The 25588-nt window shown below is 37.5% G+C and overlaps 1 protein-coding gene and 1 long non-coding RNA gene across 3 annotated transcripts in view; one reads left to right on the top strand and one right to left on the bottom strand.

The window, feature by feature from the left end:
* GOPC (golgi associated PDZ and coiled-coil motif containing) overlaps positions 1 to 4340 on the bottom strand; it is a 41352-nt gene extending 37012 nt beyond the window's left edge. For both annotated transcript variants that reach the window (XM_032274951.1, XM_032274952.1), the window contains exon 1: positions 3804 to 4340. In XM_032274951.1, coding sequence (XP_032130842.1) covers positions 3804 to 4091 — 288 coding nt within the window. In that variant the 5' untranslated portion in view covers positions 4092 to 4340. The remainder of the gene's footprint in view (positions 1 to 3803) is intronic.
* Positions 4341 to 4441: 101 nt separating this feature from the next.
* Positions 4442 to 17051, top strand: LOC116549392. The gene is made up of 3 exons (XR_004267843.1): positions 4442 to 4646; positions 14978 to 15103; positions 15720 to 17051. It is a non-coding gene; the product is annotated as an uncharacterized LOC116549392 (long non-coding RNA).
* Positions 17052 to 25588: the final 8537 nt, after the last annotated feature.

Here is a 25588-nt window from a genome sequence, read left to right as displayed (position 1 = left end):
AGGATTAGCCAAGTATGGTAGCTCATGCCTATAGTTCCAGCTACTTGGGAGGCTGAGGCAGCAGGATCAATTGAGGCGGGAGTTGGCAGCCACAATGAGCTATGATCGCACCACTACACTCCAGCCCCAGTAACAGAGTGAAGACCTGACTCAAAAAAAAACAGTTGCTCTCATAGAAGCAGAGAACCGTGGTTACTTTAAGCTGGGAAGGGTGAGGCGGGTAGGAAGTTCTTGGTTAACACAGTGGTCACCAACCTTTTTGGCATCAGGGACTGGTTTTGTGGAAAACAATTTTTCCACAAGATGGCGTGGGGATGGTTTCATCAACAGGCATTAGATTCTCATAAGAAGCAGGCAACCTAGATACCTTGCATACACAGTTCACAACAAGAGTTTGTGCGCCTATGAGAATCTAGTGGCATCACTAATTTGACAGGAGGCAGAGCTCAGGCTGCAATGCTTACTCGCCCATTGCTCATCTCCTGCTGTACGACCAGTTCCTAAGTCTACAGACCAGTGATAGTCCACAGCCCAGGGTTGGGGACCCCAGGGTTAACAAAATTACAGCTAAACAGGAGGAAAACATTCTAGTATTCTATAGCACCGTAAATGATTACAGTTAATAGTAGCTTAATGTATATTTTCAAACAGCTCAAAGAGCAGGTCTTGAATTTGTTTCTAACATGAATAAATAATGCTTGAGGTGATGGATATGCTAATTACCCTAATTTGATCATTATTCATTATGTGTACCCAAATACCACACTGTGCCCCCATATAGGTAAATTATTATGTCAATTAAAAATAAACAAGAATAACCCTAATAAAACATTCAAATAAAAAAGTAACCTATGACTTTTTTGCAGCGAAATTTAATATTTTAATAATGAACATAGTGTTTAATGTTAACTATACTATAAATTACCAAAATTGGAGGTATCTGTGCCTTCATTATATAAAAATATTTTATTACGGCAATATGATTTAAGGTATTAACCTCTGAAACCACGTTTGTCATATCAAACCATAAGTGGTCTCAAATATATCTTAATGTCCACATAATTAAAACAATAGAACTAATTCAATCTGACCCTTATTAAAAAGCAAAAAAGGGCAAGAAAATACGGAAATTGTTTCAAGATTTCAAACAATATATAGAGCAATCCTGAAATTCTGTAGACAGTACAGCAGCAAATCTACTTTGAAAAGCACTGCTGACAATGAACCTCTTTCCACAGCAATACACAATTGATTCCATGAAAACGGCAGAAGCTGCTAAATGTTTACAGATTAACACCAAAGACAGATAAGTCGACTGTAACTGAAAAAAACATGAACAAACAACAAAAATCGTTAGTTTTTTTTTTTCCCTTCCCATTTTCCTAAGATCTTTAAATCAAGAGTTTCAAGCGTGTTTAAAAAACATGCTCACAAAAATAAAAAAAATTTAAAAAAAGAACAAAAAACATGCTTACATTGTGATATGCTAGCATTTCTTATTTTGATAAACAATGCACCCTCCTAAACTAGGACATAAAGTCAGAATATGCTATTATAATTTCTGAAAAAAGAACATGCACAATTTATTACAATTCTGAATACTCATCTAAAATATTTAAAGACAAAAAAATGGAGCACCACCTCCTACTCAAAAAATTATCCTTCCAAATTTCCATTTTTATATCTGACATCAAAAAAAGTTTAAAGTTTCCTTAGGTCATTTTAAAAATAAAATATTGTTTCATTTTTAAAAAGTTGCTAATGCCTGGTTAATACTGCAGTTGTAAATGATATGAAACTTCTCATGCGATGTTTTAGTCCACTTTCAGTTGCTTATAACAGAATATCAGAAACTAGGTAATTTATAAAGAAAAGGAATTTATTTCTTACAGTTACGGAGACAGAGAAGTCCAAGGTTGAGAGACCAGATCTGGTGAGAGCCTTCTTGCTGGTAGATGATCTGTACGGAGTATGGAGGCAGCATAGGATGTCACATGACAAGAGGGCTGAGCATGCTAACATGCTTACTCAGATCTCTCTTCCTTTTCTTATAAGCCACCAGTTCCACACTCCTATAACTCATTCATCCATTAACCCAATAATATATCAATCTATGAGTGGATTAATCAATTCGTAAGAACAGAGTACTCGTGATCCAGTCTCCTCTTAAAGGCCCCACATTGGAGATTCAATACTGTCACACTGGGGATTAAGTTTCCCACATATGAAATTTGGGGGACACATTTGAATTATACTATGTGGCAAAAGCTACTCTTAATCTTTGTTATTTAAAGCTAGCGAACTAATGGCCAGGCACAGTGACTCATGTCTGTAATCAAAGCGCTTTGGGAGGCCGAGACAGGAGGATCACTTGAGGCCAGGAATTCAAGACCAACCTGGGCAATAAAGCAACTTCATATCTATTTTTTAAAAATATAGTAAGATAAAATAAAATGAAATAAAGCTAAGGTATCATTTCTAAAAAACACTAAATGCAATTTCACTATCTGAGAAAAATAGCTTTCTTGTGGAAATTACTAATAAAGACATCAAGAGACGTTTTCATTTACCTACAATAAGAAGTGATTATCTTCATATTAGCACTTTCTAATCTTTTCAAAAAGGATAGAAGAAATCAACATTTCTCTCAGTGGAGAAGAACCACAAATTCTTGGATATGTAAATCTATGTCAATCATAGATTAATTATGCCAAGTATTTCATGACTAATAGGAGAGAAAGAATGCTGACCACTAGGCAAGGAGAGGATGTTTATCTGACATTCATATTGATATGGATACAATGGGCATTCCCAATTACAACTAGTAACAATGATTTCTTAGGAAAGCTAATGTTCAAAGAACTTTGTACATCACTGATTATCCCATTTTTATCTATTATACTTTTTGAAAAGAAAGACCTATTCTCTTAAATTGCCTAGTTAGAAAGCACTCTTTATGCAATAATGTTAATCGATCATGATTTCTAAATATTGTAATAATGCTCTTTTTAAATTTTCTGCACAATGTGACAGTTTTTTTGAATCACAGCCACTCCATCCTCACCCACACACAGGATCAGAGATTAAAACAAATGATTCTTTATACTCTCTTAAAAATAAATCTAGACTTTGGAAAATTACACAGTAATGTACAAGCATATAAAAACTCAGTGTCAGAAGCCATTTGAATAATTGCAGGGAGCTCTCTGGAGGTATCCGCCTGTAATTTAAGGACCAACTATGGATGTAAACCGAGAGAGACAATGATACTATCGTTATGCACCACGAAATTTTCCTAAGAGCTTTGATCAGATTCCCCTAAATAGTTTATGGATGTCTCTGTATGCAATCATAGGCGCTGACCGAGAAAAGTTAAAATGAAAATAATCAGGGCTGTTATCTGTCTGAACATACACAAATTTGGTTTATCAATGTGAAAGTAGATGTGCAAAACCCAAACGTCAAAAGGTGGCCTACGGTATTTTCATGACAGAGAATCTTTGTTAGGTTTGTTAATGCAGCACGTACATGGGAGGCTAATGTAATTAGTTTCCTTCTCAGAGAGATACTAGGAAGTTGAATGACTGTACCCCGGGGAGACACACAAGTCAATCTAGGGACCATTTTGTCGCCCACCCTCACCTCACTCCTTTCCTCCCCACACATAGACATGCACTCTCCTATCACATTTGAAGCCCCGGTGGGCAGTTTTCTAGGGTAGTTTCACTGGTGCATTAAATGGGATCTGACGCCACCGGGCAGCCTGAGGTTGGATGCCACAGCTGCCAGCGCCCACCGCTCACCTCCAGCTTGTGGTTGATTTGAGACACAGTCTGGGCTTTGTGGCAAAGCTGTGCAAAGCAGGAGCTCAGGCTGGTCATCTTCTGCCGCCCCTCATAAGTAATGTCCGCCTGGTCGGGATCGATCTCGCCCAGGAGCAGATCCACATCCACAAATGCCTTGTCGAATTCCTTCTCCAGCACCTCCAGCCACCGGAACATGGATACCCCGCCGGGGGAGACACCCACGGAGCAGGAGGCGCCCCCTGGGCCCCCTCCGGCTGCTGCTGGGCATGGGCCGCCCGCCGACATGGCGCCGTCAAGGGCCTCTCCCGACTGCTGAAGACCCTCGCCGCCCACCCTGCACGAGGGGAACTGCTGGGACTGACGGGACCTCCACGCGCGCACTCACGCTCCGTCACCTCCCTTCACCTCGCGCTGGTAACGCCAGCTACAGAACCCCAGAACCGCAAGAGTAACGAGGACGAGGCTGAGGCGGCAGCGGCGGCAACACACGGAAACCTTGGACCCTCCCACCTCCCAGCCCGCCCCCGCTGCGCATGCGTAGCGAAGAGCTGAGCGGACGCAGTCAGGAGGGACAAAATGGGCGGGGCCAGGAAGCAATCTTGGCCTATGAAAGGCCTCAGCTTGGGACCGCCCTGTCAGCGGCCATATTGACAACTGGCAAAGTACTGCTTGAATCCCTGAGAAACGGAGGCGCGTGGTTTCTGCATCCTGGTTGGAAAGACCCGAGGATGAGAAAAGTGTCCACGTCGCAGAAAGGAAGGATTTCCGCCGGTTTGACTTAACAGTTGGCGGGAGCCGTTCCAAAGTCTTCCCAGAAAGTCTGCTGCGGTGGCATCCACAGTTAGGGAGGGGAAGAGGGAGGAAAGGCGGTGTGAGCATGCGCAATAACCACGTTTTACCTTTTAGATTCCAGTTTCAGGTTAGGAAGGAGTGGGTGTACACTCTGGCTGTTCTTGGCAAACCAGACCCCAAATTCTAGGTTTGGATTGCCTAAAGCTGCGTATTGAAGCTACTGACCAGATTTTGCGAATTAATGGAAGACTTTTTGTCTTGTAATTAAGAGCCGGGTGGACCTGGCTTCAAGGCTGACACTCAAGTCACATAATAGCTGTGTCACCTTACATGTATTAGTTAACCTCGAAACCAAGTTTCCAAATTTTACTTAACTCAGTTGTAAGGTAAAATGCTTAGCGTCACTTCTTGGCACACGGTAGTCCTCTTAATACACCATAGGCCACACATTTCAAAAGCAACTACGGTAATGTTTCACTTAAGATGGGGATATGTTCTTACTAATGCGTCCTTAGGTTATTTCATCCCTTAGGGAACATACTAGAGTGTATTTAAACACAAACCTAGATAGTATAGCTTACGACACCTCAAGGCTATATGATGTAGCCTATTGCTCTTAGGCTACAAACCTGTGCAGTATGTTGCCATTCTCAATACGGTAGGCAATTATAACACAGTGGTAAATATTTGTATGTCTAATCATATCTAAACAATAGACAAGGTACAGTAAAAACATGGGATACTTTAAAAGGTGTATTTATTTGAAAACGGGTATAGTGTCCCCACAAGTGACATTTCAGAAAATCAAAATTGTGAATTCATATATTTATATATATATTGAATGCAGAGCTCTGTTGAGACATTGAAGACACAAAAATGAGTGAGACATGACCTTTACTCAAGCTCGGATAGGCTAGTGAGGCTACTCTCAACTATAACCTTAACTTGAATTCTTCAGTGCCTTTGAAAGTGTTCAGCAACTCCTCTCTTTACATTCTGCCTACTTCCACTTCAAGGATAGACAGCCCTGGAAAGGGAAAGAGAAACCTGTGTGATTAGAGAAGGCTGGTAGAAACTCTCTCCTGTATTGCCTAGAGGGATATTTTGCTGGCTGAGTACAGTCTGCTGTTACATGTTCTTGGGACAGACCCCTTCCAGTTAATCACCCCAAACCCTGCACTGTGTGCCACTTCGCCAATGCAAGGCCACTGAGGAGCAAGAAATCATACTGCAGGGCAGACTGGTTAGTATGAAGCAATAAAGTCCTTTGGCTTGAGCAGACTTAACTAATCAAAACGAATCACAAGATCCTGACCTTACACTTAAGTAGGGACCTTCACACAGGTTTTAGAACACAATAAATAATGTAAAACTAAAATTTGCATCTTTTCCCATTCCCTTCCAAAATTAACTTTATTTTCATCTGCAGTATTTGCAAATACATCATTGTTACAGCTATTAAGCTCCCAGCCACTTTCGCTACACATGATACAGTAGCAATGCATTTTCAGGAACTTGAAGTAAATAATTTAAAGTTATCAGGGCAGGGGGAGAATACATGGAACCACAATTATAATAGCTTTCAATTATTGAGTCCTTACTATGTGTTAGTGATTGTGCTATTTGCTTTACTTCTTTGATCCTTACAAAATCCTGTAAGGTAGGTATGATCACGTATTTTATTGTTGTTGTTGAGACAGGATCTCACTCTGTTGTCCACACTGGAGTGCAGTGACAGAATCATGGCTCACTGCAACCACACTTTGTTGACCAGGCTGGTCTGGAACTCTTGGGCTCAGGCAGTCCTTCTTAGGCCTTTTAAAGTGCTGGGATGACAGGTGGGAGGCACCACACCCATCAATCACTTTTTAACAGATAAAGTCACAGATAGCTTAAGTGTCTTTGTAGGGTCAAAAGCTAGAAAGTGATTGAGGTAGTATATCAATCTAGGTGTCTTTCTTCTAAGTTATTGCTGTTGACCATGGAATACAAAAGAATGAATCTATTTCTTCTTGAATAAGTTACCAGTATAATTTGGCAAGTCAGTTCCAAAAGTTCTTTTTAATTTCTTCATAGTTAGAAACCACACACAAATCTATTAACATAAAGAAATATTACCAAAAAATTATAATAACTCATTTTCTATTATTTATAACTAATTTATATGAACCACACTTGAATGTAAATTTAATTTCTTTCAAAAAAATCAACTTCCAGCTACATTGTGTGGGTGCAGCTGAGTGACATTTTAAGTGTTTATGTTTCCAGTGCTCCAATGGTTTGTGGGTACCATTCAAGATTGCAGAACCCAGTTTAGTATCTGTTACAACCCTTACAACTTCAACAAGTCATATCTTCTGTGTCTCAGACGAGTTTCATGTCATGTTGTCTCTTCTCATTACCATAGTACGTAGACATATCTTTTGCCCGCCTTGATTGCGGTTATGCAAATCTGCAAGTCACAGCAAAACATGGATGTGAAAAGGAGGGCTTATCATCAGAGGTTGATGTTCAAGTGCTGCCATCTGTTGTCCGTGTACTCTATCTGCACTTACTGCCTTATCCTTACTGTGGAAGTTGAGTTTGTATGTAATGTCAATACTTCAGTGATTTGTTTTTCCACAGATATTAAAGTCTCGATACTTCTATTTGCAGTTGGATTGGCAGAAGCTTCCAATAACTGTTTTATGAATAATGCTTATGTGATTTTTTAAAAATATAACTCAAATGTGATACTCTTGTTTTAGGAATTTATCCCTACAGAGTTTTGTCGCAAGGTATTACTAAGAATAAATAGGGTGGGGACTGAGGAAATTGGGGAAAGAGAGAAGATGTTAAGGATTTCTTTGATAGGTACTGGTAATTAACTGTGGGGTCAGTGTATAGTTTAAATATTTATGGAGCATCACTGATTGCAAAGGCACTGTAATAAAAGGGTGTATAAGACTCACCTTGGACTGGAGAGGGAGATGATCACTTATTGAACTCTGTGTCCCAGGCCCTGTACTAAACTTCACGTTTCATTTAGTTTCCAGTAATCCTACCAAGAGAAGGGGTTAAGTATATGCTGTTGGTGGCTATAATGAGTTGCGTGTGTGATGAAGAAAGTAAAAATCCACTAGCATTTTACTTACTCAATGTAGGAAAGTCTTGAGTGTTGTATTCATACATATTATTTATATTTCTTAAATGTATTATTCATATCTACTAACAATTTAAAATTTTCAGATACATATGCTAAAAAAGTAAGTTTAGGAATCCAAAGTGTTTTATTAGGCTTATTCTTCTGATTATCTTATATAAATAAATGGATTCGGGTGTGGTGGTGTGCACCTGTTTACACAGCTACTCAAGAGGCTAACGTGGGAGGATCTCTTGAACCCAGGAGTTTGAGACCCTCCTGGGCAACATAATGTGACCATGTCTCAAAAACAAACAAAAAACAGGACAACTTTTTGCTCACTTGTTCTTACAACTTGGGAATTTGGGTGCAGTGATTTAGAATGAGCTCAGATACCTCCCATTCCAGGAAGCCTTCTTTCTCCTCATATGATGCTTTGGGTTCCATCCCCAATTAGTTTCCTGTAAATATTTTTTACAGCACTTACCATATTATTTTGGAGCCCGTTAGACTGTGTCCTTGGCAACAATAACTGTATCTTATCTTTGTATCCCATGTCCTAACACAGGACCTAGAATGTGGTAGGAATGCCGTAACTATTTGTGGGATGACTTCAATAATTAAGGCATTCAAGCGTTCTACCTAAGAAACTCTGAAACAGTCACTTCACTTGTCAAGACATACTTGTGATACATGCTAGAGAGCATAGCTAAATATTAATTTATTTTTATATTGCCTCAGAGGTTAGGATATCTATAAATTAAATATTAGTCTTTATTTTTTCAAACCAAAAGATAACGTTTTATTTTATAATGATCTGGTTTATTTGACTAATAAATCCATTATAATTTAGGCTTCAAGGATTCTTTTGCCTATTCCATTGTTAAGATTTACTAGATGCTATGTTTGGAAAGTATATTCAACCTAAAACCAAATATAACAGCTTTATTAAAAACCCTTGTTGCGGCCAGGCACGGTGGCTCACGCCGCCTGTAATCCCAGCACTTTGGGGGGGCCTGGGTGACTGGATCACGACGTCAGGAGATGGAGACCATCCTGGCCCTGGTGAAATCCCATCTCTACTAAAATACAAAAAATTAGCTGGGCATGGTGGTGCATGCCTGTAGTCCCAGATACCCTGGAGGCTAAGGCAGGGGAATTGCTTGAATCCGGGAGACGGAGATTGCAGTGTGCCGAGATCATGCCACTGCACTCCAGCCTGACAAAAGAGCAAGACTCCGTCTCCAAAAAAACAAAACAACAAACCCTTGTTGCTATATTTTTATTTCCTTATGCTATCAAAGATGGATTTTAACTGCTTTTCTCCTGTTAACCTGAGGTACATTCTTCATCTACCACTTCCCACAGCTCCAGGTTTGCTTCAGCTTTGTCTGAAACCACCGTTTATCAACAGTAGTATCAGAGTTTCCTACTCAAGTTTTCTTCTTCTTTCATCCACTGTCAAGCCACTGTTTATTTCTCAAGTGAGAGAGTTTAAGGATCAAACGTAGACTTCCCCCATCAGAATCTGTTATTTATGGTTTTTATAAATTAGTCCATTAAGGACCTCCCAAACGGTTACACTCCAAATCCCCTTAACATGAATTATTTTTTCAAGTTTTGATTGAAAAGTATAAGAATAAGATATCTAATTAGAATTTTGGCTGATGGTGGTGGTTCACACCTGTATTCCCAGCACTTTGAGAGGCTGAAGCGGTCGGATCACCTGAAGTCAGAAGTTCGAGACCAGCCTGGTCAACATGGTGAAACCCTGTCTCTACCAAAAATACAAAAATTAGCTGGGCATGGTGGCATGCACCTGTAATCCCAGCAACTCGGGAGGCTGAGGCACGAGAATTGCTTGAATCCAGGAGGTGGAGGTTGCAGTGAGCCCACATCATGCCATTGCACTCCAGCCTGGGTAACAAGAGTGAAACTCCATCTCAAAAAAAGAAAAGAAAGAAAGAAAGAAAAAAAAGAAATTTCATTATCCTTTAAACTGAAAGTCAGAAAGTGTAGTGAAAATTACACAAAAAACCATATTACAACAATTGTTGCAGATAGTATTTGTTTTGCCCCAGTTGATTATAGCTCACTCAAAATTTGTTTGGCTTTTGTGGCTATGGTGAGCAGAGGGAGTTGAGATGAAAAGACTTCTATAGTGAAAATTTGTCACTACACATGTTTGAGTTACCTTTCTCTATTTAGGGAATTTCCCACCTTATGTTACTGGGTGAGAGAGAGAATCCGTCTTCCATAATGAGCTGAAAATAGATAATCACTTTTCTGGCTCTGTGACAGCTAGAGCACAGGCATGTGGCCTAGGCTCAGCTAACTAGAATTATCCACCTGAAATTTTTAACATGGAGATAGCAAGGCAGGATTGGGAGAAATCCTTTTGGTAGGGATTGGAGAGGGAGTGGAGATAGCGGTTTGAGCAACAGCCATGCCAGTGATGGTGTCCAATTCAGATTTGTGGTAGAGGCTGGTGCATTCATATTCTGTAGTTCAGTAGGAATGGTGTCCTCACTCAACTGAGGTACAATTTTGCTTGTGATTCTGACTATACGGCCTTCCTTTATTCTTGGCCATTTCCAGTTCAGATTCTCCAAGCATTCTTAAACTTAATTGTGCTACCCAATTTCCTTTTAGTAATTCTTTTTCTGCTTTAATTGGCCAGAATTTGTTTCTGTTGCTTGGAACCCATAATTTGAACTGATACAACCAACTACCATTTATTGAGATCCTACTATTTGCCCCTCAACTTGATAAACTTTAGTTTGCTTCATCTATTTCTTTCTGTAAAGTGGAAATTATTTCCCCCATTTTATCTTGTGAAAGAACAAAAATGAGGCTTAGAGAAGTTAAGTAGTAGAAGAATTTATTTTTCTGTGTTACTTTAACATCTCCAGAAGAGGAACGACAAAACATGTGTGTCCTTCAAGCACACAGCCTGTACCTTTGTTTTATATTTTCTTTGCAGTCTGTAAGTATCAACAAGACGTTGTCTCCTATCTAAAAAAAAATTGACTCTTCAGCTTAACCTAAATAAATAGGTATGGTCTGGGAAAAGACAGATCTTTTATACTTTAAAACATTCTGAAACTTTTTATTATCAAAGTTATTTACATTTATAATGGTAAAATCAGAAAACAACTTAAAACTCCAATAGTGGAAAGTAGTTAAATTATAGACAATACTTTTGATGGACTATTATTTAGACATTTATAAGTTTTTATTTATAGAAGCTGAAATGATACAGAAAATTATAATAGTGAAAAGAGTAAAATATAAAGTTATATATGAGTATGTTTACAACCTGAGAGAACAAAACTTTTTACAGTGTAAAATATTAGAAATAATGCCAGAATTGCAGTAAACTTATAGAAATACCATGAAAAAGAAGAAAAAATATTATAGATTTCAAAGCTCAGTCACAGAAAAAGGAATCCTGTGGTCACCAACAAAAGATGAAGAATGGAACTTATTGCTGTGCTGCATAACAGAAAAATTTGCTGTTATCAATGGCAAATGAGAGGACAGGATTTTGTAGGCATTTTATTTCAACTAACTGGATATGAATTTACCATTATAGTAATGCAGATAAATATGCTTAGGCTTTCAAAGCCTAAGCATAGAAAAGAAGAAACTGGAAATGTAATGTTTGAGTTCAGGATGGGACTCAAGGTGACTATTCTTCCTTCCTTGCTGGTTTTTTTTTCCCCAATATTCTTTCATTGAGCATTACTTTGATTGAAATTCTAAAAATCAAAAAGCAATTCTATTACTCAGCAAAAGAAACAATAAGGTGTTCTGAAAATCAGAATATTGACATAAATCTCTTTACCATTCCCTGTCTATAATAGATAAAGAAAACACAGGAAAAACAATTATTAAAAAGAGTAGAAAAGTCTTTTGAGAAAAGCACATAGCACTCCTTACCCTGGAAACAAAATACATTGATTATTTGATAAAAGGAACTTTTAGCTTCTGTGAAAGGAAAATATCCTGGGTCCCCAAAATCACTGAGCTAAAGGGAAAAGTCAAGACAAGAACTGCTTAGGACAAACCTGCCTCCTCATTCTATTCAAAGTCACCCCTCTGCTCCCTGAAATAAATGCGTATCTGATTGCCTCCTTTGCATAGAGGGTAATCAGAAACTCAAAAGAATGCAACTATTTGTCTCTTAACTACCTATGACCTGGAAGCCCCCTCACCAATTCGAGTTGTCCCACCATTTCAGACCAAATCAATGTTCATCTTACATATGTTGATTGATAGCTCATATCTTTCTAAAATGTATAAAACCAAACTGTGCTGTGACCACCTTGGGCACATGTCATCAGGACCTCCTGAGACTGTGTCATGGGTGTGCGTCCTCAACCTTGGCAAAATACAGTTTCTAAATTAACTGAGATCTATCTCAGATTTTTGGGGTTCACATTTTGGTAACCACAGAGGGATTCTGAGTGTAGGTGCCCCTGACCTTTGACAAATCTCCTATGGGTGCTTGGTACCAGCTTGAGAGATCTTTATGGCTCAAACCAATAGAATAATTTCCTGAGGCCTGGAAGCACCCCATTCAGGGTATCCCTGATCTCCCAAAATTTGATTGAGATCTAAAGTTTATTTTGCTGTACAACTCCTTTTTTTTCCGGAGTTTTACTTGCCTCCAATGAAGAGGGAGACCCAGGCTTCTCAGATCAACTTCCCCTTTGACTATCATGCTGTATTTCAATAGAAGAAAAGGTTGACTAACTGGTGCCTCCGGTTTTACCTTCCTATAGGTGACAGGCTACGCCTTGGGGAAACTCTCCAGAAGGCACTGTTTTTACTTAAAACAAGATCAAACCAGAAACCTTTCCACATGTGAGTCCTAAAACTGTAAACCGGAACCCTTTCATCTGTGATTCCTAAAACTGTAAACCAAAACCTTTTCACATGTGAGTCCTAGAACTATGAACCTAAGATTCTTCCACGTGTAACGTCTAAAGTATAAGCCTATATAAAGGCAGAACCTTCCTTTGTTAGAGGAGCTGGGCTTTTGACAAATTACTGCCTGGTCTCCCGGCCAAATAAACTCCTCCCTCCTTTATTCGGTGTTCAAGAGATCCATTTCCCGTGGCCTCTCCTGCTACACCAACACAAGAAAGGCAAGTTTTTCTGCTTCCATGATGATGGAAGGCAGATAACTCCTTTAGGGAATTTGAGGTTGCTTCCAACAGGGAAGATGAGGTTTTTTTCCTGCTTCTAGGATGGTAGAGAGAAGCCTTCAGCTTAAGACCCATCCTTAGATAAGTAACTGAATTGCAGTTTGTCTTGGCTAAAGTTAAGATTAACAACCAGCTGGTTGTAATTTCTTACCATTAGAGCACTCAGTAATAACATAAGTTGTGTGATCATTTGTTTTTCTTAATTTTTTTTTCTGTTTCTGTTTTTGTTACTGTTTTGGTCTTTTTACCATTGAGTTTGATCAGCTCTATCCAACTTGATCAAATCTGAAGGAAGTTCCAAATTTTGGGGAACAAGGCCTCCAAAGTGGGTAAATTCCTACCCCGCCCCCCCAAAAAAAGGCATGTGCTCAGGGGAGAAAAATGGCCAGCAAAAGGAGAAAAAAAAGAAAGGAAAGATTTTTTATTTTGACTACTAAGGGACTTTATTTACAAAACAAGGCCACCTTTTTACTAGCCAGACCAAAGAGAAAGAGCAATGGCTGTATTTCTGAAATTGCAGCAATTTGTCCTAGTTGAAATATGGTAATTAGATTTTAAAAGATTTTTTTAAAAAGGAACTCAATGGTTAAAAGTCAACTTAATTAGAAGCTAATATCCAAGATGTGTGTTTGTATGTGTGCATATGTGTGTGTCTGTATTTAAAAGGCCTTCATGTCTTTTTTTTTTTTTCTCCTAAAAGCTTGTCTTTTTGAAGATTCACAATTCAGAGTGGGCATTGCCCAGAGCTCAGAGATCCGGTGAAAAGATAAGTAGTCCCTATTTAAATAAAATTGGACTCCTTATGCAATCCTATGATGGATCTCTGTAATTTTATTTTTGATTTGGCATCCACCCTTAATCTCCCTCCAGCACCACCAGACTTATTCTTTCCATACCTTATGATGTAAATTTTGCTATTTGAGTTTTACCTGCATTGTTTCTGTTAACATGCAAATTTAGGGCTATTTAGCTGACTACGGCCTAGGGTTGTGGAACAGCTTATCAAGATTCTGAAAGTCTAAAATAGGGAAAAATAAAAGATTTTTTATAAATCTATAAAATGTACTTCTATTGGCACGCCTAATAGATCTATGTATTTATGCATTGTGAACACAACGTTTCACTACTGATATAAAAGAGCTCTAATTAATTATCTTAAGAAAATAAAAGCACTTTAATCAGATACTTTATCAGGAAAAAAGGAAGGACTAGTCAAATGGTTTTTCCTTTACAAAACTTAAGTAAAACCATTAGTAAATAAACTAGCTTTAAAATTATTGGTAAAGTGACATTAGAAATGTCTTAAGAATTACCATCATACATTTTTGTTTGCACATATTAAGCAATTTAATACTTAACCCTGCCAAATACTACAAGATGTCAAAATTGGGCATAGAGGTTACAAAACTATAAACCCAGCCCAGGACAGAACGATCTTTGCTTGTGTAATTTTTAATAATTAAGACTTTGATATTGGTTTAAAAAAGATAGCTACATCTTGAATTTCATAAGATTACCATAACTTCTAATCTTGTGGATTTATGCAGTCTAGTCCACAAACAGTAAGGTTTGTTTTGGGAAAACACTGTTATTGTATTTGTTTCAAAGCTAAACTATAAACTAAGTTCCTCCTCTTTTTAAAGCAAACTAAATATGGTCTGAAAAGGACTCTGAACTTCTATATTTGAGTCCTTATGGATGAAGTGCAACCTAGCTTAATAGGTAGACAAGATTGAAAACCTAACTTAGAAGTATGTTCCTGTAACAATGGTTGAGTCTTAGCCAATCAACCATTCACACACTGCTGAGTATTCAAACTGTGTTCAAAAAAGGCAAATGCCAAACTGTAACCAGTATAGCCATTCTGGACCTCACTTCTGATTTCTGTGGATCATTTCCTATTTTTGTTTATAAATCTTCCACCATATTGCTGTGCTGAAGTCTCTGAATCTGCTGTGATTCTGGGGACTACCTGATTTACAAATTGTTCATTGGTCATTTACGCTCCTTTAAATTTAATTTGGCTGAAGCTTTTCTTTTATCAGATGGTGTCAGAAGCGGGATCCGAGGTAGAGCTTCTAATGAGCCCTAGGAGCACTGAGTGAACAAGCAAGGTACCTGCAGGACCCACTTTTCGTCCATTGATCTCTCAGAGCCCCAGGGGATCCTGGGTAAGCTCTCTCTTGGATGTCAGAGCTCCATGGATTTGTGCTTTTAGCTCTTTGAGTTTCTTCAAGCAAATTTCTGATCCAAACTGCGTTTGGAAGTCACAACAGAAACTGGGCTGGGTCTGGGAGTGGATTTGATCCAGGAATTAGCCGTCTTGGATCCAGTTAGAGGCTCCTTATATCTGATTGGGTCAGAAAGGAACTGGTAGTAAGCAGTAATAGTGCAGGGGTTATAAAAATTTAGCTCTTGGAAAATCACAGGGATTTTTGTGTTCTACCCCTTTGCTTCATTTTTCTTGCATGCTCAGTAGGAAAAATCAACAGAACCTGAGAGTAAAGCCAGTATTTTAGGTAAAAATGGGATTCTTAATTTCTGGAAAACTGAGTTATTTCCAGCTTATACATTAGGCCCTGGAGGCAGTGAAGTCTTATAGAAATGGCAAAATCTTACTAAAGATAACTTACAGTGGAACATTCCACATGAACAACAACTCATTGAAGTACATTTAAAAATGACGGTTCTCAGTAAAGGCCCTTTTGGCTAAGAACAGGTTGGGCACTGTGGGATGTTAACTGTTATTGTTTTTGGATTAATCTGTATTATATGTTTTGCTGACAGCTATGGGTGACAGGATAAGGCATGTACAGGACCATGGGACATGGTAGCTTTTTCCTCCCCAAAAGGGGAAATTTGAGAGCTTATGGGACTGCTGGAAAAGATCCCTTTGCTACCAACAAGTGACTGCTTGAACTTTTCAGTGTTGCTGAAGTGGGTGGGTCTTTATCTGGCCTCCCTGAGCACTTCACCTTCCCTACCCTGCCACAGGCAATACTTTTTTTCTCTTCTTTCCCTTTCCTATCTTTTCTGTTACTCAGGGCAGCCATCTTGCCCAGAGACCACGTGTTGAAATTCCTAGCGGGAGGTTGGACTAAAAGATGACAGGGCCCATCTGAGGGCAAATTTAAGCCTTGCTAGTTGATATTGGATGTTAAGCAGAATGGCTAATGTCTATGTTTCATCACACATACTTTACTCTGGGCAGAGCAAAAAGAAGATAATTTTCCTTTATGATGCTGAGTTGGCATCCTAAAGGTTGATGGTGCAGCAAGGTGAATCCCTAGGGCTGCTTAGGGAAAGCTGGGTTAATAGGGCTGCTTTGAGAAGCCTGGCATGCTGGCAAAAGTGTTAGAGTTCCTTAGCAGTCAGCCTTCTGGCTTTTCTCCCTCTTTCTCTGTGCAAACTGGTTAAACAAATGGTAAAAATTAATGCTTCTCTCCTCTGTAAAGTTTTGATTAATAGAAAAAAGAATTCTGAAGTTGGTCTTAAGCTGTAGTGAATCTGATGTGCTTTGTGTGTTTTCCTGTGTTGTTCTGCCATAAAGAGCAGTTGTCTTAGGATAAAATGCATGCCTAAAACCTCATAAGCCTGATGTTTAAGATGGCCCAGAAAAATGGTCAGTTATATCCTTGGGAGATTGACCTTGTAACCATGTGGCCATGCTTTCTCTTTTCACAATGGCGGCCTGAGTTCAGGGTTCAATCCCTAGCTTAAGGGATGAGCCTTTCTGGTTGATATTTGGGTGAACTTTTCCATTTTTTGATTCTCTTCCCCTCCGTGAACTGTCTTAAGTTTTCCTTTCTCAAAGCACCTGTGAGGTTACTTTTGGTAAAGTTTAAAAGCCAGAAATATCAGCTGTTTGGCCTGGCTAAAGTTGAGCAATGAGAAATTTTAAAAGGACTTTATTAAAGAGTGCTAAAGTTAAAAGCTTAATTAAAACTGAATATTCAAGCTCTAACATCCTGGGACTCCTTGGGAAGAACAGAAGTCACCAGAGACCTCTTACTGGTCCTGTTTTTTCAAGGACTCCACCCTAAAGCCTGTAATCCAGTTAAGAAACTTTAAAACTGACAAATGAAAAGCCTTACAACTACTATAGTAATCTTCTTCTGTCTGTGCAGTTATGTGTGTTGTGTATGAAATGTTTGTATATAACTGTTCTAATTGTCTTAAAGCACTTATATAGAATATTTTGGAAGAAAAATAAAAACTGTAATATCTTTTAGTTCATGTATCTTTACTAATCTTTGTGAAATAAACACAGCTTTAAAGATTATTAATAAAATAAAGACAGTCTAAATCATGCAGGTGAGATACTAGGTTTGCTTAATGCTTTAAGGCCATAAACTGTTCTGACTTTTAAAAATTGTTCAATTTATTTTGGACACAAATTTTAAATAAGGCCTGGGGATATATGGAATTAGCCTTCCCCCTAGCTAGGCAAAGAAAGTTATAAACAAATAATATTTTATATAAGAAAGAATGTTGTATGGTAAATTCTTGTCCTAAAGTAAAGTGACTAGTTGTTTAAAAGGAGGGATGTTTAGGACAAGTCAGAAAGCCCAAGAATATCATAGATGATCTGTATAAGTCATGAAGGGATTTGTAAAAGAAAATTTATGCACAAAAAGTGAAAGTTGCTAAGAATTACCATTGTAACATGTAATTGAGACTACTGAAAAAGTATGTTTACATGCAAGATGTGTGAAAATAATGAAAGGTATTTTGAGTAAGAGATTTTAAGAAGGCATGGAATATATAATTGTGCCTAGAGAGTTAAAGGACTGTTTTAAATTAAATAAGATAAAGCTAAAGGTCTAAATGAGTTTTGGAAGGTTTGTAAAAATGAACCTTGTAAAAGAAATAATATGTGTGAAAATATTGACTAAATTTAAAGGGGTACTATGCATTTTTTTCTATAAATTGAACATCAAATAAAAGCAAAACAGGGTTTTCTTGAAGCACTGATCTGCTGTTGTTTTGTAAAGGGTTATAAAAGGTTTATAAAAATCTTGCCTTAGTGTCAAACTGATTAAGATTAAGTAGATTTTATCTATGAGATTTCATTAAAAATTGGGGTTGACATTATAGTCCACTAATACAAGGATGAAATTTGGTGTTCTTACTTAAATGAGATTTTCATGTAATATTAAATGATAATGAAAGATATTTGTTTTCCTAATAAATACACTACCAAAAAAAAGAAAAAGAAGGGAAAGACAAAAGACAGATTGTTTGGAAAGCTAAGTCTTCCTTCCATTAATGAGTAAAGTTTTTTTGCCTTTTAAAAAAATTCCAAGTCATCATTTTGGCTAAACGAACAACTTGGGGTGACCTGGAATTCTAGTTCATAATACCAAGTGTTTTAAAGCTTTAACGTATTAAATAAGCTTCCTCAAATCAAATTTTAGCATCAAAATGATCTTCTTCCTAAAGGTCTCAAGGAAAGGTTTTCTTATAGCATAATATTCTGTGCAGTGCAGAACGTCTTTTCTTTTGTCAGGTAACTGGCCTAATGGATTTTCCGTTTCATTGAGATAATTCCTATGCCATTATTATTAAGTTAGGTTTGCTTAGGAAAAACTGAGGTTTAAAAAAAATTTTAATTAAGGTTATTAGATCATTGAATCTTCTTGTATGTGCTTTTTAAATCTTTGTGACTTTCCTTTTTTTGGCAGAGTCTCACTCTGTTGCCCAAGCTGGAGTGCAGTGGTGTGATCTCAGCTCCCTGCAACCTCTGCCCTCCCAAGTTCAAGCGATTATCCTGCCTCAGCCTCCTGGGTAGGATTACAGGCACCTGCCACCATGCCTAGCTAATTTTTGTATTTTTAGTAGAGATGGAGTTTCACCATCTTGGCCAGGCTGGTATGGAACTGGTGTTACAAGGGCTTTAACTCCTGGGTCTAAAAAGAACACGAAGTCCTACTAAATTTTAAACATTGATAGCAATCAAAGCCTCATCTTAAGACCTGATAGAAAATGCCAATCAAAATAAACTGCATTCCTGAGACACAGGGTCAGAAATTAAAGTTATTCAACTCCTCAAGGCCCAGGAACAATTGCAGAAGAGGTGGGCATGTAAGATTGGAAGGGCCAGTTTTTCGAGATAAAATAAGTCGTTTCTCCATAAACTAGTCATTAACCTGCAAAGGGACAGTGATGCAAGACCAGGTTATGAGCCCTCGTGTCAGATTAGCAAGGTTTTTTAAAACATTAACTGACTCCTTAATAAAGGTCACAAAGGTTATAAAGGCTTATGGAAGTTATAACTTATAATCAAGATAAAATTTTATACATTGTTTATAAAATTTTGGAAAACAAATTTAATTGGCTTTATGCTGTTTAATTAGGGCTTATTGTTTGGAAAATTTGTTTCCTCAGAGAATGAAGGTTTTTACCTTTCTTTTTTTTTTTTTTTTTTTCCTTTTTTAGAAATTCTTGAGTTATCACTCTGGTTAAATGACTTATTTTACAATGACCTGCAATCCTATTTTGTAGTATCAAGTGTTTTAAACCTTTGGTATTTGACAAACTTTCCAAAATCAAATTATAAATTATGTCATTTTCTGATGTAATTAATCCTTTAAGATGTTATTCATAAGTTCCTTAAACTCCAAAAGTGACATATTTGACTTATTTGCTATAAAAATTATACAGAAAGCATTGTCAAGTATGAAATGCTGTGTGTTTTTCTTTGGACTATATTTGTATAAATATGTTTTTGATATGTGTTCCAAAATTATGAGAATTTTGGAACTCCTATAATTCTGATATGACTTAATGTATGTTATCAGTAATAGTTATAATTGTTACCTTGAATTATTGTGTGCCATGGAGGTAACAAATTACCTTGTCAATTGTGTCTTTGACTATGGGTGCCCTGAAACTTTTTGTCATCCGTGGACAATTCTTGTCTTGTTTTGGTCCTCTTTAGAAGGTGGTTTTATAGTCCTCTATAAAACTCTAACAGGTGCTCTAGAATGCAGGTTTCTGATAACTTTGAAGATTGTGACATCAAAATAGAGGAAAAACTTTCAGGACTCATGTAGAACTGAAATGTTCATGAATATCAAGCAGAACAGGAATTAACTTCATGGACTAAACTAATAGAAGACCAAAATAATCTTTTCAAGTTTTGATTAAAACATTGCTGACCCTTTGTTTTGCTTTTCAGAGTAAAAAAAAAAAAAAACTTGTATTTACAGATTTTAACAATTGATTAAAATATATTCCTATGAACAAAATTTGGAGCATATTTCTTTCTCTTTACCTTATTTCTACAGAATTTGGAAACTATTTGTATTCTTAACTTGTGACAATATAGTTAGTTGCGTAAGTGCAATAAGAATCTGTTTTCATTTGTGACAGGACACAATTGGAGAAACTGGTTATGTTACCAAGACTTTTACTGGAATGGTGTGTTTTCCTTTTAGGGATCAAATTTATTGAGCCAATAAAACTCCTTGGAAAAACTGGCTGCATACCGTTGTCTACACAGTTCCTGTAGAGGGTTCCTGACCTGTGGAAAGTAAAGAATGCACTTTCTGACAAGTCCAGGTACCCAAGTTTATCTTGGAACCTCAGGAGGAGAGGAATTCACCAAGTCATAGGATCATAGGTATTTAATGGTACAAATACACGACTGGGCTCGGCTTTAAAAAAATCTTATCTGAGATTCCTTCTGTGCAACAAAGTTTCATCAAGGCCAATTTAAAAGCTTAGGTAGGATGGGCTTGGTGGCTTACACACATAATCCCAGCACTTTGAGAGGCTGAGGTGGGTGGATCACTTGAGGTCAGGAATTCAAGACCAGCCTGGCCAACATGGCAAAACCTCATCTTTACTAAAAATCCAAAAAAAAGTTAGCCAGGCGTTGTGGTGCACACCTATAATCCCAGCTACTCAAAAGGCTGAGGCAGAAGAATCACTTGAACCCAGGAAATGGAGGCTGGTTGCACCATTGCATTCCAGCCTGGGTGACAGAGACTCCATCTCAAAAAAAAAGAGAACAGCCTATGTAAAAATTAATTATTCTTGCTACAGTATATACAAATAATTAGGCCAAGTACAATAAAGCAAACTAGTTCTACCATGTTTTGTCTTTAGTAAAAATGGGAAACTGGAGAGAGAAAAATTAGGTTTCAAAAACTGTAGTACACCTATGGTTAGATTATAGTCTTACCTATGGTTTTTCAATTTTTATTATTTTCTACAGTTTGGATCAAATTCTAATTTTTTCTTGGCTACAAGTCTTTAAAATACTGTTTTCATTTTTTTTTTCTTCCCCCACCACCTTTTTCCTAATTCGGAGTAACTAAAAACTAAGCTGTGCTTTCATAAAGCCCTGCAAACTAAAGCTAGACAACTTAAACTTCAGAAGAAAATAACAGCAACCTATTTACATTCATAAGCCACTTTCCTACCTGCCTGCTGATGTATGGACTTCAAAGTAATGTGGCCTATATTGATTTTCCAGTTTGTTATTTTTCTCCCTTCCTCCTCGTATTTTTTTCATAGTACATGAGACTTCACAACCTTCCAAAAATGACCTTTTCCTAATAACTTGAGACCCACCTGTCTAGGAATAAATCATCCTAGCCAAGAGAGATCAGATGAAACCTTAGACCAAAGACTCATTTTCTTCTAAAATGCTTTCTCCAAAAGATTTTAAAAATTAAACTGGGGGAAATGTGAAAAGAAAATACTTTGGGCCCCCCAAATCACTAGGCTAAAGGGAAAAGTCAAGCTGGGAACTGTTTAGGGCAAATCTGCCTTCCATTTTATTCAAAGTCACCCCTCTATTCACTGAGATAAATGCATATGTGATTGCTTCCTTTGGAAAGGCTAATCAGAAACTCACAAGAATGTAGCCATTTGTCTCTTAACTGTCTTTGACCTGGAAGTCCCCTCCCTGCCTTTCCAGACCGAATCAACGTTCATCTTACATAGATTGACTGATGTCTCATATCTCCCTAAAATGTATAAAACCAAACTGCTCTGACTACCTTAGGCACATGTTATCAGGACTTACTGAGGCTATGTCATGGGCATGTGTTCTCAACCTTGGCAAAATAAACTTTCTAAACTAACTGAGATCTCTCTCAGATTTTCAGGGTTCATATTTCAAATGACAAATATAGCAGACAGGTAAAGTTGAAGAGGAGGCTGAAGGATCTTTTTAATATTAAAGGTTTCATTAAAGCAAACTGATGAGGCCCACTGGCATTAGGAAATTAAGTTCTTCATTTGTGGGTAGAGAGTTTCTTTATACAATTTTTTGCATAGAATGCTTTCAAAACCCTCAGCGGATATGCTCAGAGCATAACAAAAAAGCCAAACAAAGGAGTGCCTAGACAAGTAAAGCTTTCCCCTCTGTAATCAGTGAGGTTTCACATCTGACAACTTCCTCTGAAGCGGCTAGAGGCCCTTTCTATCATTATTAAAAATAGATGAAAATAATCGACCCATGTTGATGTTTTGTTCTCTAAGTCAGCAATTTTTTGAGTGACAAAGATGTTTTCCAAATATAACATTTGAGTGGATCAAGTGATAAATGAGTAAGTTATCTGTGCCTCTAAGTATCTTGACATTGTACCACCATTGTTTTATTTAGCAATAAAATGTTACTGAAACAGCAGTAACGAATAGAAAACCTTCTTATTTTCCCTTACTGGTTAATGTGAGAAGACAACACTTGCCTGTTTCAGTCCCACAAAAATGGTTTTAACATAGGGGCACAGAAAATTCAAAGGTTTTATGGCCCACTATAAAACAGCTCTTTGTCTTTTCCCACTAATTCCCTAATGTCACATTTAAAAACAAGGAAACTACAGATAATAGAGGTGTTTGCAGATTAGCCTTCAAAGTCATAAATTATAACATAGAGTTTTGCTCACCTACAAATATTAAGACAGCTTATCAATGTTTAAGCCCCTTCCTCTATGTAATGATTGCTAAGATTTTAACCCAGACAAATTGAGAATTTTTTTCTTTCCTGTATTCTTACATTGACAGAGTACACATTCATAAGATTTTATTATCAGATTTCATGGTATAAAGAGTGAGACATCACCTAAACACCTACCTACACCTGAGAGCCCCTGTTTTGGAAGATGCATCTGATTTATGCTTTCTTTATTTTGCTCTCTCTTAGCGATGGTTTTAATCCTAACTGTCCTGGAAGATGTAACTGTGATTCTATGCAGTCGGTGCAATGCTACAGACTAATGGAGGTACCATCAAATATTCCTTCCACCACTAAGAGGCTCTACATTAGCCACAGCAAAATTCAACACCTCCAGGTAACTATGTCATGTGGCACTCAAATTGTTGCAATCTTACTTTGTGAGACAGAAACAGTATGGGAGGCTAGTGTGGGGCTGTTAACATTTATTTTAAATAATCATAACTTAAAAATGCTAGTGAGCAAAGTAAGGTAGTTGAACTAGCTACCTGCTTGTTCTGCACTATTGAGATGGGTATATGCCTTTGGATGTTTATTTTTAGGAAAAAACAACAAAAAGTCAGAATCATTAACTGTAGATGAGAAACTATGTTGCTGCAAAGTAAAAATAACTCTTGCTTAACAAAAAGTATATTGCTACTTTATGTCCCCAGGATTAAGAATAAATCCTTTCAGAGGAAAACATAATTTTGTTTATTCCATAGATGGAAGATGATACTTAAAGCATCATCAGACTACCAAAGCAATCCCAGTATATCAGAAGAATTCATACAAACCCTACATATCAATCAGGTGTCAGTGTATTTGTGGAAACCTATACAGCAGAAGTAATTTTTTTTGTTTTGCCAAGTTACCTGCAGTTCTCATTCTATGTGCTTTTAATTATGAATTTTATTTTTATTCCCACTTATCCAGAGGGCACTGAAAAGATTGCTATGTATTTGTCTGACTTATATAATGTAAATGAACTTTTATTTTTGATCTCTGATATTTTGAAAATTATAAGAGTTTTCATCCCAGCTTCCCCCCCTAATTAGAGATGTGACTATCTTAGGCTGGCTGTTAAAAAAATCTCTGGGCTGCACATTTATGAAGTAGGAAGGCCAGATTAGATAGGTGATCCCAGGCCACTTCCATATGGAAAATTCTATGGCTCTCTAACTTTCCTTTACTATTCACTGGTTCTCCCTCAAAGATCCAAATTTTAAGATAAAGAAATGCCTCTTTGTGAGCCAGGTGCAGAGAGGCAGGAGGTGAGTGTAACTTACCTTCAAACCGAGACACCATCCCTTTAATTTGGTTAAGAAGTGTTCATATGGGTGTCCCATAAACACACAGAGTTTAAAATATGTGGCATGGTATTTAGATGCTTTCTCAATAAACACAGTTGTCTTGTCTCCATCTGTTTGCTTTCCTTTTCTAACCCTGTAGTGCCTAACACGAGATAGCAAGTCAGTCTCCATTAAGTGTAAATGTTCAAGCAAGACACCTGGTTACAGCGTAAGCTGCTTAAATATTTGCTCAGAGGACTTGAGATGCCTATTGAGCAGAATGTCAACTAATCCTGTTAATGATTCTACACTGCTACTTTGTAGCCAATAAGATAAAATTATACCTCTTATCAAATTCAGTTATTGGATCAGTCAATTTGTTGTTGGTTTAGTTTCATTGAAGAGCAGCATTGCCACTTCCCTGACTTTAAGCTAGGTAATTATCTCTTGGAAGGACAGTTCACAACAGAACTATAATAAAAGACAGGATTATTTTGTTAAGGAAAATGAAAGGTTTTTTTTTTTTTGATGAAAGTTCTGACCAATGATACTTGTGTTTTAAAAATACTTAGGTTTTAAGTGACCATATCTCACTTCCTTTTGGTAAATACAATGAATATTCTGTTTATTGGGTTTGAATTTACAGAATCCTTCAGTATCTTCCAAAACTTCAGTACAGTGTTGGGTTGCATACTCAATTCCTGCCATCCTCATTCTCAATGAATAGCTGGCCTCCTATTTTATTGACAAATGACAAGATTTGATCTCCGTCAGTTCCTGCTCACTGTGTACAAATTTGTCCCCATCTACTTCTGCAAACTCTTTTCTCCAGAAAGGACATGTCTCTCCTTGTATTCAAGACCCTTGATTCCATCCTTCTCACCTCTCCCTAGACCTTGCTCTCTCACCTTCTGCACCCCCATATATTCTGCTGCTCTTTCTTTACTAGCTGCTCTTTACCTTCCTTGGCCTCCAGAATGCTGGGATTACAAGCTTGAGTTACCACACCTGGCCTAATTTATCTGTGTTTTGTCATTCATGCATTTGGTGTCACATCTAAGATAGCTTTACCTAATCCAAGTTCATGAAAATCTAATGCCATATTTTATTCTAAGAGTTTTACAGTTTTAGCTTGTACATTTAGGTCTGTGATCCATTTTGAGTTATTTTTGTGTTTGGCATAAGAAAGGAGTTCAGCTTTGTTCTTTTGTTCCCTCTTTCCTGTTCTGTTGCTATTCCCTGACTCAGACTTCACTCTCAAGACATGATGAACTGCTTAGCTGTGTTGAAGAGAAGACTTAAGGAGCAACTGATTACATGTGATACCAAATGGACAGTGTGCTAGGTGACCCAAATCACTCCTTTTTAGAGGATTGTAGATTTGGTTCAATTCTTTGTGTCCACATATGCAAAAA

This window comes from Sapajus apella, unplaced genomic scaffold, assembly GCF_009761245.1.
Source record: "Sapajus apella isolate SASKATOON/1434 unplaced genomic scaffold, GSC_monkey_1.0 scaffold6, whole genome shotgun sequence".
Taxonomy (NCBI): Eukaryota; Metazoa; Chordata; class Mammalia; order Primates; family Cebidae; genus Sapajus; species Sapajus apella.
Note: the sequence above shows the minus strand (reverse complement) of the source record. Positions and strands in the feature narration are given on the sequence as shown.